The 15,695-nt window shown below is 41.5% G+C and overlaps 1 protein-coding gene across 2 annotated transcripts in view; it reads left to right on the top strand.

Moving 5' to 3' along the window:
* Window positions 1-1,854: 1,854 nt before the first annotated feature.
* The window catches only part of ano8b (anoctamin 8b), a 39,690-nt gene continuing 25,849 nt past the window's right edge, over window positions 1,855-15,695 (top strand). For both annotated transcript variants that reach the window (XM_083911234.1, XM_083911233.1), the window contains exon 1: window positions 1,855-2,201. In XM_083911234.1, coding sequence (XP_083767360.1) covers window positions 2,048-2,201 — 154 coding nt within the window. In that variant the 5' untranslated portion in view covers window positions 1,855-2,047. The remainder of the gene's footprint in view (window positions 2,202-15,695) is intronic.

Below are 15,695 nucleotides of genomic sequence, written 5' to 3'. Positions count from 1 at the left end.
TAATCTTCCAGGAAAGGGTAGTGCATTCACAGAGGAGCAGTAGTCCACCTGCTGGACCGCAGTATTTTTCAACCTGAATCCTATTGCCCTATGTATTTCTGTGTAACTGATGAATGACAGCAAACTTTTTTTCAATTGGTCCAGTATTGAGCATGAACGCTGCAGCCCGGCTGCCGTGAACGGGGCTACAATGTTATCAAATGGGGCACCTGCGCAGCGTCAATATACGTCAACTAAAAGTATTTGTTCTTGCCACTGACAGGCTCAGATTGTTATCATAAGTATCTCAGCAATTAATCTTACTAGATCGTGAACTCACACAAGAAATGTGAGACCACGCGATAATATGTACAGTCATGGATGTATAAAGATAAAAGAGATAATAAAAGATGGATCATTTTCAGGTGATATTACCTGCTTCAACCATGGGTAAGTAGCTATGTAGTTGAATGTGTGTTTGTTGATGCAGTGATTTGATATGATCGGAAGTCTGCACAGGGTAGCTTCCGTCAAAAATAAACTTGGTGCATATCTTTAGTGGAGAGCCACTTCTAAGCTTCTGAGATGTGCAGCCACATGCCTGGTGGAATCACAAATCGACTAGAATTGCCGGGATTTGTTCAGGCAGCTGTGACGCTATCAGAATGTGAAGCATACGCATCCAGAGGAATTTAGGCGTTATGATAGCAATCTGAGCCTGTCAGTGGAACAAACAAGCATTTTTAGTCAAAGAATAGGCAAGGTCTGTTGTTGGTGCGCAGGTGCCCCGTTTGATTACATCGCAGCCTGGTTTACAGAGGCCACTCTGGCCAGGTTGCGGTGCTTGCAACCTGGCAACCTACACATAGCCTAAATAGATAGGTCCGGGAAATACATGGTCCCAGTTAAAAAAATACCAAAATTCCCCTTTAAGGTGGGTACAGTTATATTCACATTACTTAAGCTATCACTATAGTTACTGTTACGTTAGTGGTTGCTTGCATCTCTGGAAGTGTGTCTCTGTCTGTCTGTCTGCTTTTGTCTCTCTCTGTCCACCTGGCTGTCTCTTCTCTCTTCTCTCTTCTTTTCTTCCTCCCCAACCGGTCAAGACAGATGTCCGTCCTCCATAGAGCTGGGTCTGACTGACGTTCCTGCCTGTTACAGGGAAGGTTTTCGTTGCCTCCGCACTCAGTGGGGGAATTGTTGGGTCTATGTAATTCATAAATAATCTCACCTACTCTGTAATGTGTCCTGAGATGACTTTTGTTATGATTTGGCACTGTAAATAAAATTGAATTGAATTGAAATTGAATTACAGAAATCTTTGAAAGAGCTCAAAAATTAACAGCATTACTGCATAACAGCATATGCCATCAGTATAAGCCATGCATTTTGTTTGTCTGGGTTTTGCCTTAATAAAGCCAAGGGGATTCTATTTCTGGCATCAATTTGAAGCCTGGCTGCTGGCAGAGGTCACTGAAGCCTACAGTCTGTACGGCAATAAATCTAAATGTATCCTGCAGAAGGCGAGACTGCACAGACGAGTACAGGCTATCTGAGAAAAAAATATTTCTGTAGGATTTTCAAGTGTTAAAGTTGATTTGAAAGTGTTAAAGTTGGCTTGGAAAGAAGTGAGTTTAACCTGACTTTAGATTTGGATTTCTCATTAAGGAATTTCTTTTACAATTCTGTTGATACAATTCTCATCTAATCATGAGGCTACTAGGCTATGGTGAATTATTGTAAGGTGTGTGTGCTTGTGAGTCTCCCAGCCCTCACCCCCGCCTCCCCTCCCCTCGCCTCCCTCTCTTTGTCCCTCCTCTACAGTCGTCGGAGGAGCGCTCTCTGTCTCACCGCGCATCCTGCTCCAGAGTACCATCAGGATGATCCGCCGCTGCACCGACACCGACAACCTTCACTTCACTTTCACACTCATTTAACCCTTCACTCGGACCTCCGCCGGCCGCCGCGCTACACCCATGCTTTGCCCTCCTCGTGAGATGCGATACCATTGTACAATTTCCCGGAGTATATTTTCATCTTCCGTCGCTCCTCGCTGATAGAGAGCATGCCCGACTCGGGGACGGCAGCGGCGGCGGCGGCCGCCAGTGGCGCGGCCACCGCCGGCGACGGTAGCACCGAGAGCTCCCGGCACCGACACCGAGCGCAGCAGGGAGACGCGGAGAGGCCGGAGCCATCACAAACCTCCTCCGGTGTACTGGGTGAGTCGAGTTTACCTCTCGCTGTGGACGATGCGGTACAGGAAGCGCAGAGGGGAAGAGAGGTCAGGTGGACGTGATGTTGGCAAACGAGACAAGCGCCACTGTTCTTTTGTCTCCACGAGGGCGTCCCAGAATTACCCCATGATTAGACTACAGGCCTGTAAATAATGGCTTTGACTTGTATTGCATGTCTCTAATAGCAGCAGCTTTTTAAAATGAGCCATTAAATCCTGTCTTGGCTCAGTTGGCTACATTTCGGTACATCTTAGTGTCTGGCTTTGACCTTATTCTCCGTTACCTCCTGTCATGACAAGCTCGAGTCCACAATGTTCCTATGGGCAGCCTTCTTGTAGTAATTGCTGCAATAGTTTTTTCCCCCAGTGCATCCTTATATGCTGCTTGTAGGCTTTGATTGGCTCCTAGTTGTTTTTATTTATAGGGTTTCCATTGAGTTCTCTATTATGAGATCTGCCATGTAACCAAACGTTTAACTTCATGATGTGATCTGGGGTTCCTTAAGTATAGCCTGATTATACCTCTGCAGACTGCCACTGCCTATTTCCACGTTATTGCCTCAGTGTCAGTTGCCAGGCTATTGGACCGGACAGGTGCATGTTTTGTCATTTTAATGAGAGTTAAGCTATAAAGGCAGCTCTTTCACAATAATATTACCATCATTTGGTACTATTGTATATGTGGTGCACTTTATACCCCAGTGTTGTCCCTATATTATCCTTGAGGGAGTCATAAAAAATTATAGTATACCTTTTAAAAGGGGTAAGCATAACATACACGGTCTCTGTAAGGCCTCTGTGACACTGATAGTGGACCAGAATAGGCCAAATCATAGTCTGTCTTGTTGTGAGAATTGCAAGTGAAGCTATTTTTGGAACAGAACACAATATTAGCCGGGGTACAGAGCCTCAGCTGCCAAGCCAGGGTTGTTTTCCTATGTGCGGGTGCAGAGACTGCCTCTGTGCTTTCCTGCTGCAGAGTGATGCAGTGGAGCAGTGGGCTGGTGAGCGCTCTTTCCACATTTGTTCGAGGTAACCTGAGCTGCTGACTGGAAGAGCAGTCCGATGCACCCAGCGGTGGGTCCTTGAATGGGTTACAGGATGGTTGGAGGGTCAGTAAAGTAAAGATAGGCTCAAATTTACAGTTACTTCATTAGCTAGATGCAGTACTGGGTGTAAAGAGGAGGAGTGGGAGTATAACCACAGAAGGGTCGAGGCAGATACTCTCATAAGTATTTACCAATACCAATATCTTAATAAATGGCAGTCAGTGACAAAACATATCTATTTAAGTTCTATGGTCTGAATGTGTTTAGACATTTGAAAACACTGGCTTTGGCTTCTTTTGCTGAAGGAAAGGTATCAATAAGGCATGGTTTAGTATCAGTACTCAAAACTCAATTTCACTCATTTCTAATTGGGACATGAGTGGGTTTGAGAGACTTTGATTTAGCCCACCACTAAGTTTGGGAATATTACGTCCCCATGAGACTGAATGGATTCCCCCTGAAAAATCAAGGTCCAGCTGCTTTGATAACGTACAACAGTTAAAAAGCCTTTATTACAGTACCTGCATCATTACAACCAGACCAATGTTCTTTGACTGCAGGGTCAAACAGTCACACACACACACACACACACACACACACACACACACACACACACACACACACACACACACACACACACACACACACACACACACACACACACACACACACACAGGTCAATATTGCTACAAGCTTAAGTCCCTCTAGTGAGAACTTTCACAGCCACATGCTGTTCCCCCGTTACAAATCTTTTATCTTATGAAGCGAATTTGCCTCCTCATGCATCAGGACCACCTGCTTTGTGTTAAATTGTTGTCAGACTCCAAGTAGCGCCTTCTGTTTTTTTTTACAATATTATTCTGACAGTGAAAGCATAAACGACCGCCTTAGGGATGGTAAAATGTCTAAATTTATACTGTTTGTCAAAGTATCAAAGGTAGGATGTGTATAAGACTCTATTGCCCTTTTGTATATTTCCTTGCATGGGTCATGAGGCAGAGGGATTGGGTTTGGGGACTTCAGTGGGATTACCATGATATCACATAACCACCCTCACACGTGTCAGTGTCAGTCAGCTAGCACAGTCAGGGTGATTTCTCCAGTTGAGATTTCGGTTGCGGCCCGAAAGGATTTTCCTCACTGGAGGCTTGGATGCTCAATTGTCTCCATGCCTTCACCACATTTTCCTAATCCGTCCACAGTAGACTCGAATGACTTTGATCCTCTCTGCCATCTTCCTTTGTAGCCCCAACACTCACAAGCCGGCGTTTCAAAGATTAATTAAGCGCCCATCATTAGACGTTCACAAACGCAACGTAAAGAGTCACACCAATTAGTCTGTGTTCCCTCTGAGGCCGGTGTTGATAAGATTCTGTGTTATGGAAATCAGGTCATGTAATTTGTGGCTGCTCAATCAGACAGCACAGTGGTGTCGGATTTAGGACATTTGTCAGGACATACGCAGAAATTCATTCTCACTTTGGAATAAGACCTGGTCATGATGGGTTGCAGCCTGAAATTTTGTGTAGCTGAATACATTCCCCAAAATCTGTGTAATTTGAACTCCCTCTTTTGTGCTCTAAATTGCATTCTTACTTCTCTTCTTTAGTTTATCTTCAGGCTTATTTCACACTAAGTTTTTTTGTTGGCTTCTGAAACTTGGGGCTTAATGAGGTGGTGTGGAGATGACAACTGAGTCCACTTGCTTCCAGAGTATTCTTTTATTCTGTGTATACTTACTTTTTTTGTCTTTTTATACACATTATTTTGTTATATGTCTTATTTGTATATGTTATATATTATACCTAGTGTTATACTTTTATAGTGTTATATATATTTATTTTTTTCCTTAACTAGGGATCTACAGGCTTACGCCATATGGCATTTATTGTACTAACACAGTGACAGTAGCAATCAAAAGTATCTTGTATCCTTTACATTTGCTGTGACAATAGCTCTTAACCCCCTTTTTCAAAATGAAGTAATTTTGCTTTTCATCTCACTATCACAGGACATTCTGCATCATGAACTTATTTTATTACTTTTAAAAGCTGCACTATATAAAATAAGGTTTCACTGTATTTAATATATAAAAGTGTGCAGTTTTAGAAGTAAAGACGATCTAAAATGAGACTTTAAACCCCCCCGTGTTGTGATCTAATAGGAGGACGTTTTTCTGAAGGATCCATTTTCATCTGTAAACATGTTTAAGTCCACCCTTGATGCTTGGTATTAATATTTGCACTTTACAGTTTCCAAAATGCATGAGAAAATTGTATTAAGCAGGGATCTGCTCTCATCTACAGTATAGCCTCTTGGCCAGGGCTCTGCTCCCCCTCGCTCTCACAGTAGAAAACCTGAGATTGGCTTCAGAGAGATTTAGTCAGGTTCAGTGTCACACAGGTTGCTTTAAATACAGCCGTGTAAGGCAGGAAAAAGCATCCCACTGAACTTCCAAAAAGAAGAGAAGCTGTTTTTCGCTGCAGCAGATAGACTGATCCATTGGTTTTGTGCCCTCCCACAGCTTCATTAATGAAGGAGCTGATGAATGTAATGCAGTATGATATAATGACACAGTGTTTTGTGCTTAATGACTCTGAACTCAATGCCTCTCTCTCTCTGCATCTCTTTGCCCATCTCACTCATATTCATTGCATTCTCCACAGAGATAGATTTCCTGTTCTTCTTCTCCTCTCACCATCTAGAACACGTACTGGGCTGCACATTAGCTGCACATTAGCTGTATTAGCGAGCGAGGAAATCGCCTCTATGTGGGGTGACCTTGCTGCTACATGTTGGAGCTTTATTAACCTTACGTGATCGGTCAAACACACCTCACTTTGGTGAACCAGCTCTTGATGGGGGAAGACATTTTATGATAGAATTAAGCAGACCATCAGGATTGCTGGGATAACACTTTATGTTTATTATGAGCAGCTTGCCTTTTAGCTAAGATCATTACAGTTAAGCAGGTGCTGGTCAGATGAAGGTAGCTAGCTGCCCCTTATTGGCTGTGTATTGGCTGAGTGAGCAACGGCACATACAGAATTTCATGCCCCTATCTCTGCTATCCATTTTGCATGGGCTCTGTCTGCCTATATCTGCCCAAGACGATTGTGATTGGTTTAAAGAAATACAAACAACCCAGAGCGTTTTTCCCTTTATGCCAGAATGATAAATCAGTGAAGCCAGACTATACTCCAGTGCTGACACAGTGCCGCAGAGATAGGTCTGGCAATGCAAGACTAGACAAAATCTTTTCTTTATCAACATCAAAATTAAGTGTTTGCACTTAAATAATCAGTTGAAGTCAATCAGTCATTGTTGTCAGTTGACTCAGTTTTTAGTGTCATGGTATCTTACATAATGAGTTCCAAACTGTGTCGTATTCAGATTATAAAGACAGCATGGCATCCCTCAGTTGAATCAAATATCAGGAATCAATATCAGAAAACAATTTGGATTTTTTTCCCCAGAAATACCTTTTTAAAAAGCTGACCTTAGTTGATCTTTTTTTGTCTTGGTGGGTCTATTTGTAGCACAGGGCTGATGGTGCTACACTATTTGCCAGATTTGTGCCCATTTTGAGTACAGAAGAACAACCATTTTAGAGATGATTGATATGTTTCAGAGTTGCCATTAAGTGTTTAAACAGTAGAGAGTTTCCTGCATCAAATACATTCTCAAACAAACGGAAAGCAGCACGCTCTGTTGAATTTTATCTGTTTAGTAATGGATCGGTGTGGCCCTGAGCCTCTCACTAACAGTTTGTGTGCCTCTATGTTACCTGATTCTTGGTGGCTAAATGTAGAGTTGATACCATACATGCACCACCTGCACCATCAGACATCTTCAGAGGACATCCACGTGTAACTGGTGTGTATATTTCTATTTCAGAGCCATTCGATGAGGGTATGTTTTAGGAAGTTGTGATAAACCATCTGTCTTGCCAGTGGTGATATACTTGCCCCAGATTCTCAAGTTAATCGCTTAATCATATCGCCCATAATGCATCTTTGCTTCTAGCCAACCAACTTCTAAATCCCCATTCATGCTCTCTGGAAATTTACACTTTTTCCATTTATAGCCGTGAAGATTATCAAGCTGTAAGCAGAAAATGATAATGCACACTCCAGAGCTTAATGCATTTTGGGCACAGCGAGAGAGCTGCTGGTGTCGTCTGTCTTCTTCCTTGTGTAGAGGCAGTGACATGTTGCAGAGACCTTATCGGTGACTTTAGCCTCCATTCTCTGAGATCAAAGCATCGTCAAAAACCAGCCTCCTCCTGTGTATGACCGTTATTGCGTTCCTGAAGGAAAAAGTAGGGTAGAGGTGCATTCGGTCACTTTGTCCTTGTGATTTTTCTTTTTTCTTTTATACGGTAGTTGCTAAGCAAAGCCAGGAGAACTACAATGACCATGGTGAAACATGCTGTTTTTAGCCTCAGTCGTGGGGAATTGCTCCACATTAGCCACTCTGGAGCCTCTAGAGAAGGCTAAAGGGCTATGAAAGTGTAACGGGGGGCTAGTACTGTCTAACTACAGTATTAGCTTGGAACTAATACTGTAACTCGACATATTATCCATTTTGGTGTTAGCACAGAACCAGTCAATGAGAATGAATGAAGCAAGGGGATCTTGAAGCACAATCAGTCTCTAACATTCTTGCTTCTCTCTTAAGTCCCTCCTTTGACTTGTTTTATTCGGCCACTTTATTTTTACATTGGTTGGTAGGTTTTTCCCTGCGTGGCTCTGTGTGTGCATCGTGTTTGTTAATAATGTAGGGCAGGAAGGGAGCTTGTTTAGTGCATATGAGGAACAAAATCAGTGCATCAGCCTCTACCATCTATCTCCGACAGAAGTGTTCAGAGAGAGTAACTTAGGCGCTGCTCTGTAATGGCGGACACAACACTTTCTACTCATATATTAGTATAGAGCCCACAGCTTTAGATGACAGATAAGGGTTTGGCAGACGGTCCTCCCCTGAGATTTTACCTCAATACATCTCCTAAAGATATGGTTTGGCTATTTTGAAGTTGTATGAGGTACTTAACCATAGTCTGTGTGTTCTCTACAGTAGATGGTGTTATCTACAGTAGATGAACATTTCACACACATCTCTAGCAGGATACAATGATAAAGTGATGACATTTTACAGTATATCCAAAAGGTCAAAGGTCAACTTCGCTGTGGCATCATAATGTTTATGGTCATTATTCAACGCCATAACTCAGGAACGGAAGAGGAGACATTTGGTCGGATACTGAATTGGTGACACTAACCTTGAAACTGTGCTGATTCCACGTTTCGCCAAACAACACTTCATACCTTTTAAATTCCTTCACAAGTCTTCGCTACATATATTATCTAAGTCTAGACTGTATGAGTGTAAACTGTAACTTTACTGGTTGGTGGAGGCAAACAACCCCATGGTGGTATATCTAGTTTTGCATATTTACATCCTTGTTTAGTCACATTCTAGCCCCTGTTTTAATAAGAATTTGAATGTGATGAAAGCCTTTTCACAACCAGTGGGGAACATGCTGTTCCAGTTCATGTATTTGCACAATGTCAATGTTGACTGATGAACGCCTTCATCAGAAAAGCACAGGCTTTCTTTCAGCTTCCTTCTCATATATTTCTCCTGCCTTTACCCCCTCCTTTTCTAATTGCCTTTTTGTTTAATGTTCAGTCCACACCATCACGTATTAAAGAACATGTACTCTATGTGCCATCTGCAGCATCATGCCTGTTTTATTGGCTGATTCTGGTGCATTGTGTCCTGCTCGCTGCAGCTTTTATTCCTGTCATTTCCCTTGAAATAGCACTATGAGAAGGCTGTGATTGTGCAGTGATTCTGATAATGCCTGAAGAAATTGGCTGTCAAGGAAAATAAACCACAGTGCCACTGCTGTTACAAACATATTTGCATTTGAGAGTAAAATATCTCTAGTTTTTCACTTTCCTCCTGATGGTTGTTTATTAAAGCATAAAAGTCAGCAGACTGTTGTTTGTGTGAAGGTCTTTAAGTATGCCTGTATCCATTCACATACAGAGAAGAGTCATTCATTTGCCTCTGTCTTAAACTGAGGTGGCTTCGCCAATTCAAAACGCAGCGACTTTGAAAAACTGTAAACTCAGTTGCTCCAGTTGAATTCACTCAATCCTGCACTAGTTTCAGTTAAACCAGTCATTAAACATTTCAATAATACAGCTGTGCTACACTTCCTATGCTGCTTCTACAGTATGACCTGTGTAACATTGCTCTGTAGAAACTCCTCCTCAAGCTTCTTTTTGAAAGGCACGAGAAATCAAAGCCAACTAGGTCATTAAAGACGTCTTCCTCAGCTTTTCATTGAGCGGGGAAGGAAATGAGAGGAATGATGTAGTTATGTAAAATAATCACTACTTCCTCTGGGTATTGATCAGACTCTGAGCCTCCCTCCCATCTTTCCTGTCCAGGAATATGATATTATACCATCATACAGACCTGTTAATCCACAGCCATCAGACTGACTGACTCTGATGACAATAGTTTATATATATGTATTTTTGTTTTTAAAGTTATCACTGCATTGATATTCATTTATTTATTTATTCATCAGGAATGTGTTGAGATACACACTGTGTGGCACCATGATGTGTATAACACACCATTAGGGTCATTTTAATATTTGTTGTATTGCATTTGTATCATGTTGAATATGTTTTTCATGGCTGCAGCACGGGGGAAGGGCCCAAGACAAATTTCCCACTTGTGGGACAATAAAATAAATCTTGATCTTGACTCACTCCCTACAGTATCTTTTCTCTAAAAGCATTATTATATTATTCTTTCTTTTCCTATTGCCATAATTTCTGATGATGTCAATAGAAATCCCCAGTTTGCCTGACACTTATTGGAACATCTCACTTCACTAGTGTCTGATTATCTAATGATTAGAATTATGAATGACCCCCTGAGACACTGGCACACACTGAATCTCTGAATTTCTATATTTCTTCACGTTATTCATTTAACCTCAACTAAACAACTTTCCCAGACAAAAGATTGCTAGGTTTGAGTTTGGCAGAGTCAGTCAGATGTACAGTACCAGGCCTACATTAGGCACTAATGCTCTCTGTTAAAGCTCCTTAAAAATGTATGAGTCTGTTTTCTCTGAACGCCTGAGTTGTTATGTCCTCCACATGGCCCTTTTGTGTGCTCTGAATTAGAAAAAATGTTTGTGTCCTAGTGATTAAATTTACATTGCACTGGTCACAGTCCTGAACTGTCTGAGACAAAAGAACAATGAGAAAGATGTCACACGCAGCACTCTGTAGTACTGAAGTAAACATGGAGGCCACTAAAGTCAGCGTTTATGATGTCATTTATAAGTTGACGTGCAGTAGAAGTCAGCGAATTCATGAGCAGATGATGAAGCATCCTCTGGAGTGATGCACCAGACGTGTATCTTTAGCACCACATATGAAAGTGGCCCAAATCTGAACAGACTTTTCAGTTAGAGCAAAGACAAAGCCACCTACCAATACCTCTAAAGCTAAACTTATTAACCTGTTATATCTCATTTGTTATAAAAAAAACAAACAAACAGCTGCTGGCTCCAGCTTCATGAACCCACACATAGGAGAGCCATACAGATTTCTCATCTAACTCTCTACAAGGAAGCAAACTAGTGTCTTTCTATATTATTGATTCCATCTTAAGTTAGTTTTTTTTCGATGTATTTGTCCATGCTGTACTGCTATTCAACCTTGTATCTTAAAAAATGCTGTGGTGCTTTAGTGATCCTGCTCCACACGACAGAAATGACCACTAGCATGTGTTTGCATTGTTGCTGTGGGTGCCATCCGAGTCCCTTTGTCCTGTGTGTTATTTGGAAAACCCTTCCTCCACTTTGGCAGTTGCCCACTACTTAACAAGGAGGTCTGTTTACTCCACAAAGGCTGCTATTCACCCCACTATAGTCATCATCACCACTCGCTTATTCATAATTCGTAATCCCCTCTCGACAACGCTCAATTCAACCAGTTAGATAACCAGTCTGTGGTTGTCTGGAGGAGAAGACTGCATTGACAGGGCATGAAAGGGATTCAGCACTGGCTTCCGTTCATGATTGTCACCTGAATGAATAGTAGACAGCATAATTTAATCCTTTGTCAATTCCTGCTTCTTTGCTTCTTGACTGAGGTACAGTAGCTCACCCAAATGAACCAGCTCACCTAGAATAAACCAGTTTGGCCAACTTGAGAGAGAGAGAGAGAGAGAGAGAGAGAGAGAGAGAGAGAGAGAGGGAAATGAAGGCGGCAGATTAAGTGAGAAGCAGAGACAAAATGTGATGTAAAGGAGAGAAAGAAGATGGGATGGGGGAAAAGTGATACTTCAACTATTCTGCTGTGTGAGCACTGTAGCTCTTTTCTTCCTTTGGTGTTGCCTTGTCTTTCTCTTGGCCCAGAGCCACGGGCAGCTCCGGTATCACATGTAATCATTGTTATTTTGAGGCCAAGGACAAGTCTCTATTATCGTCCCTGCCCCTGTTAATGAGAAAACCAGAGTTCTGACATCCACCAGCACTATAATCTTCATCCTATTGTCACTAAGGTGGAATATACACCTCATATCTCCCAATTACATCACATACAGCTTCTTTTATCTCTCCAGTGATGGTTGTAGTCACTCTAGTTAGCAACGTGGCTCTGGGTATGGCAATGTTGGTCGCTCGGTCCATCACTTTGGTCCAGACTGAAATAATCAAACAATAAACAAGTGATGGATTTCCATTTCTGGTCCCCAGAGGTGCACACCTGACTTTTCATCTTTTCGGCACCATGTGTTTTCACGATTTCTCAACAACCACATATTATTTGGCCCCTGACTTTTCATCTAACACCATCATCACATCAACTTTTTAATTTTAATTTCTCCAATACTTTGACCAAGTACCTGTATAACTATTGACAGCCTCCAACTTGCCTTTCTGAGTGAAAAATATAAGGCATTTCTACAATATCGACTACTAGGCTACAAGCACTAAAAGTAGACAAAGCCCTGGTACCATGGCTGCAAAGTCAACATCATAGTTATATTTCATTTAAAGCTAATAGAATTATTCAGCTAATTTAAAAAGAACTTAAGGCTGTTTGTTTTGATTATTATTTGCTTTAATTAAAAACAAAACACTACAAAAATGTAGGATATTCATATACTTATAAGCCTAGAAGTTGTGATAACCATATTTGAATAATTTAAGGACACCTGTAAGTTGGAGAAATGGTTTTCATGTTCACCCTGTATTGAATGAATGCAGTGTGCTAATTAGAAAATATTAGGATGCTAACATGCTAAAACCAAGATGATAAACAGAGTAAACATTATATCTGCTAAACATCGGGATGTTAACATTGTCACTGTGTGCATGTTAGCATGCTGATGTTAGCATTTAGCTCAAAGAAGAAGAAGAAGAAGAAGAAGAAGAAGAATGACTTTATTAATCCCGCAACGGGGAAATTCGATTTTTTTTCACTCTATTATTATTAATGTTACACACACGCAGTCCCGAAATACACACACCTGCACAAACAGGACCTATATACATGCAATTGATGGAGAGATGTCAGAGTGAGGGGGCTGCCAGTGGACCGGCGCCCGAGCAGTTGGGGGTTCAGTGCCTTGCTCAACAGCACCTCGGCAGTGCCCAGGAGATAAACCGGCACCTGTCCAGCCACCAGTCCACACTCCATTCAAAGTACTGCTATCCATAACAAGACTTCAACCTCACGGACCTCTTAGTCTTGTCTCTCTTTCTTTGTCTGTTCTACATTCAAAATACAGTTTAGTTTCATTTGGACTGCTACTGTCCTGTGTCTGTAATTGGGAAAATGAGATGCTAAGACAATCTCAGAGGTTTAAATACCACCAGATTGCAGGCTGATGGCAATACAGCTTTGAAACTAACAGGAAAGCATTTTTGATTAAGTGCTTTTTCAAAAATGCACAACACAGCCTAGTTAACCTAGCTGGCTGTCATATGTCATCAAAAGGAAACTTGAAGCTTAATCTTGCCTGTGTACCTTCATTCCTTTCAATTTCAGAGATGAGATGAGTGATATTTTTTGCTAAAGCTACAGCTAATGGTAGAAATTAAGCTTTTGTCTCAAACCCTAACCCTGTTAGTGCTTTGCTATTGAAGCATCTGCACCTTGTTAACTCAGGTTTATTTGTATCACTATCAACATTGCCCCTCTTATTTCCTTTTTCTTGTTTTAAGGCATCATCCATAGCAGCTATGTTCACAATGATGACACCTCTTGAGACAGCCTGAGTGAGAGGAAAGTCAGGAGAGACTGAGAGATTCTGTCCAGGGGAGCTAGGAGAGAGGATTAAGATGAGAGAAAGAAGGAGGGATGGTAGCAACAAAAAGATATAGAGAGGAGAGAGAGGTCCATGGTGTGGAAGAGAGGTGCAGATTGAGGTGAAAGAAAGCAAAAAGAGGCAGGAGGAGGGCTCTGCTGCAAGGGGAAGAGAGGGCTTTCATGTCATCTAAAACGCATCTGTGTGTGCAGCTGCCGTTGGAAAACGAGACGCAATGTGGAATTGGGAGTGTTTGTGTTGGTTGATTTGGTGCCAAAATGTATGCAGCCTGTGTACCTTGCAGTGGGAGGGTGCAATGAGGTGGCCATTGCGACAAGCACTAAAGCGAGTCAGTGTTTGAAAGTTGAGGAAAACAGGAGGGAGGGAGGGAGAAGTGGGAGAAAAAGAAAGGACAGATAAGAGAAGAGGGGGTGGTTATAGCTTCTTTCCCTCAATACAGGCTGCAGATGCATAATCCACAGCTCGATTCACACAATCTTCACTTGTGGAACGGTCTGATTTGGTATTTATTTCACCGCACCTCACTATATATTATGCAGTGATGTGATGTTTCTGTCTGCATGTCTGTGTCTGTGTGTTTCCTGGAGTTGCATCTCTGTGTGTTGTGTCTCTGAGTTGGGAACAGGTTTGAAAGGAAACTGTGTGGCAGTGTTGCGTTATGGTCCCGTGCGGCCCGGTGTGGACTCGTGTGTACAGGATGGTGACACACAGAGTCAGGGATGGAAATTATTCTAATTAAGGGCATTATTGGGTGTTTGAACCTGATTATAGGCTTTAGTCCCACTTATGTAATCGTTCTAATAGGGTCAATTGTTTAATTCACACACTCTAGATGTGACAATGGAAATGTTTTCTTCTGTCTTTTTTTAACTTTATCTGTTACATTCCCTCCTTGTCTCTTGGGAGTTCTGTCAGTGTCTCTGTCTTTTATTACATTTTGTCTGTGTGTTTGCGTCTGTCAATCTGCCTCTCTGCCTCTCTATTAGACTGGCTAAATAAGAGTCGAAATGACTCGCTGCTGAGAAGATATAAACCCTGCTCTAGTCTCCAGCCTCCTAGAAAATATAGACTGTTGCCAGGCATATTTGGCAAAGGCATCTTTTTCTAGAGGTGCATTTCAAAGTACAAATCCTGAGCATTACACCAGTGTAGTAAATCTGCACTGCAGGCCTTAGCTAGTATAAACATAGGACATAAAGGTGCTGTCAACAGCTGCTCCATGTCAGACAGCAAAGACAAAGCATGTTGGTTTTTTTTTTTATGTGATGATGATTTTTGCTTCACTTTAATGCTGTGACTAAGAAAGGCTTTCATCTGGTAAATCAGGTGATCATCCTATTACACTTTTATTTATAGACCATTTGTGGTCACTCAGCAAACATGTTGCGGTCGCATGATTGCATAGTTTGTCAAAAAGATTCTGGTCTAAATCCAAACAGTATAGCATATTCCATAAATACCTATAGCATAGAATACATTCTAATATATTACTGTTATTATTATGACTATATTAATTTTAATACCATGTATTGTTCCAAGAAAAAGAAAATCCTCTATTCTGTTGAAAGTGATGCCTTTTACATCCTCTGAAGCAACAACAGCAGCTTGCTTGGAATAATATAGATTACAGTACGAAGCTGCAGTAAGTGTCATCGAGTGGCCCCCACGCAAAGCACTTAAGCAATTACTGCTAATCACCAAAGCGGTCGCCAGAAAATAACAAGAATATTACAGGTTATCACTTTAACTTTTAAGTGTTAAGCACCAAACATAGGCTACTTGTGTAACCATGGCTTTCTTCAGCAATGTGATGTGAATTTATGAACTTGAAATTAGATAATAGTCTATTTTATACTGTTACATACAATAAAGTGCAAATATTCTGCATCATGCTTTAGGTCCTGTAGGTTTGTAGTACAAACTGCTGTATTTAGTCACTGCTGTGTTTTTCTCAACCTGCCAAGAAGGATCATTAAGGTCCTCTATATTTCTGCTACTCTCTCCTAAAGCGTTGGTGAATTATGTAAAGTGGTAAGTGTTTATATAATAAAGGAAAAGCA

Source organism: Echiichthys vipera (genome assembly GCF_963691815.1).
Source record: "Echiichthys vipera genome assembly, chromosome: 3".
NCBI lineage: Eukaryota > Metazoa > Chordata > Actinopteri > Perciformes > Trachinidae > Echiichthys > Echiichthys vipera.
This window is presented reverse-complemented; position numbering and strand designations above follow the sequence as displayed.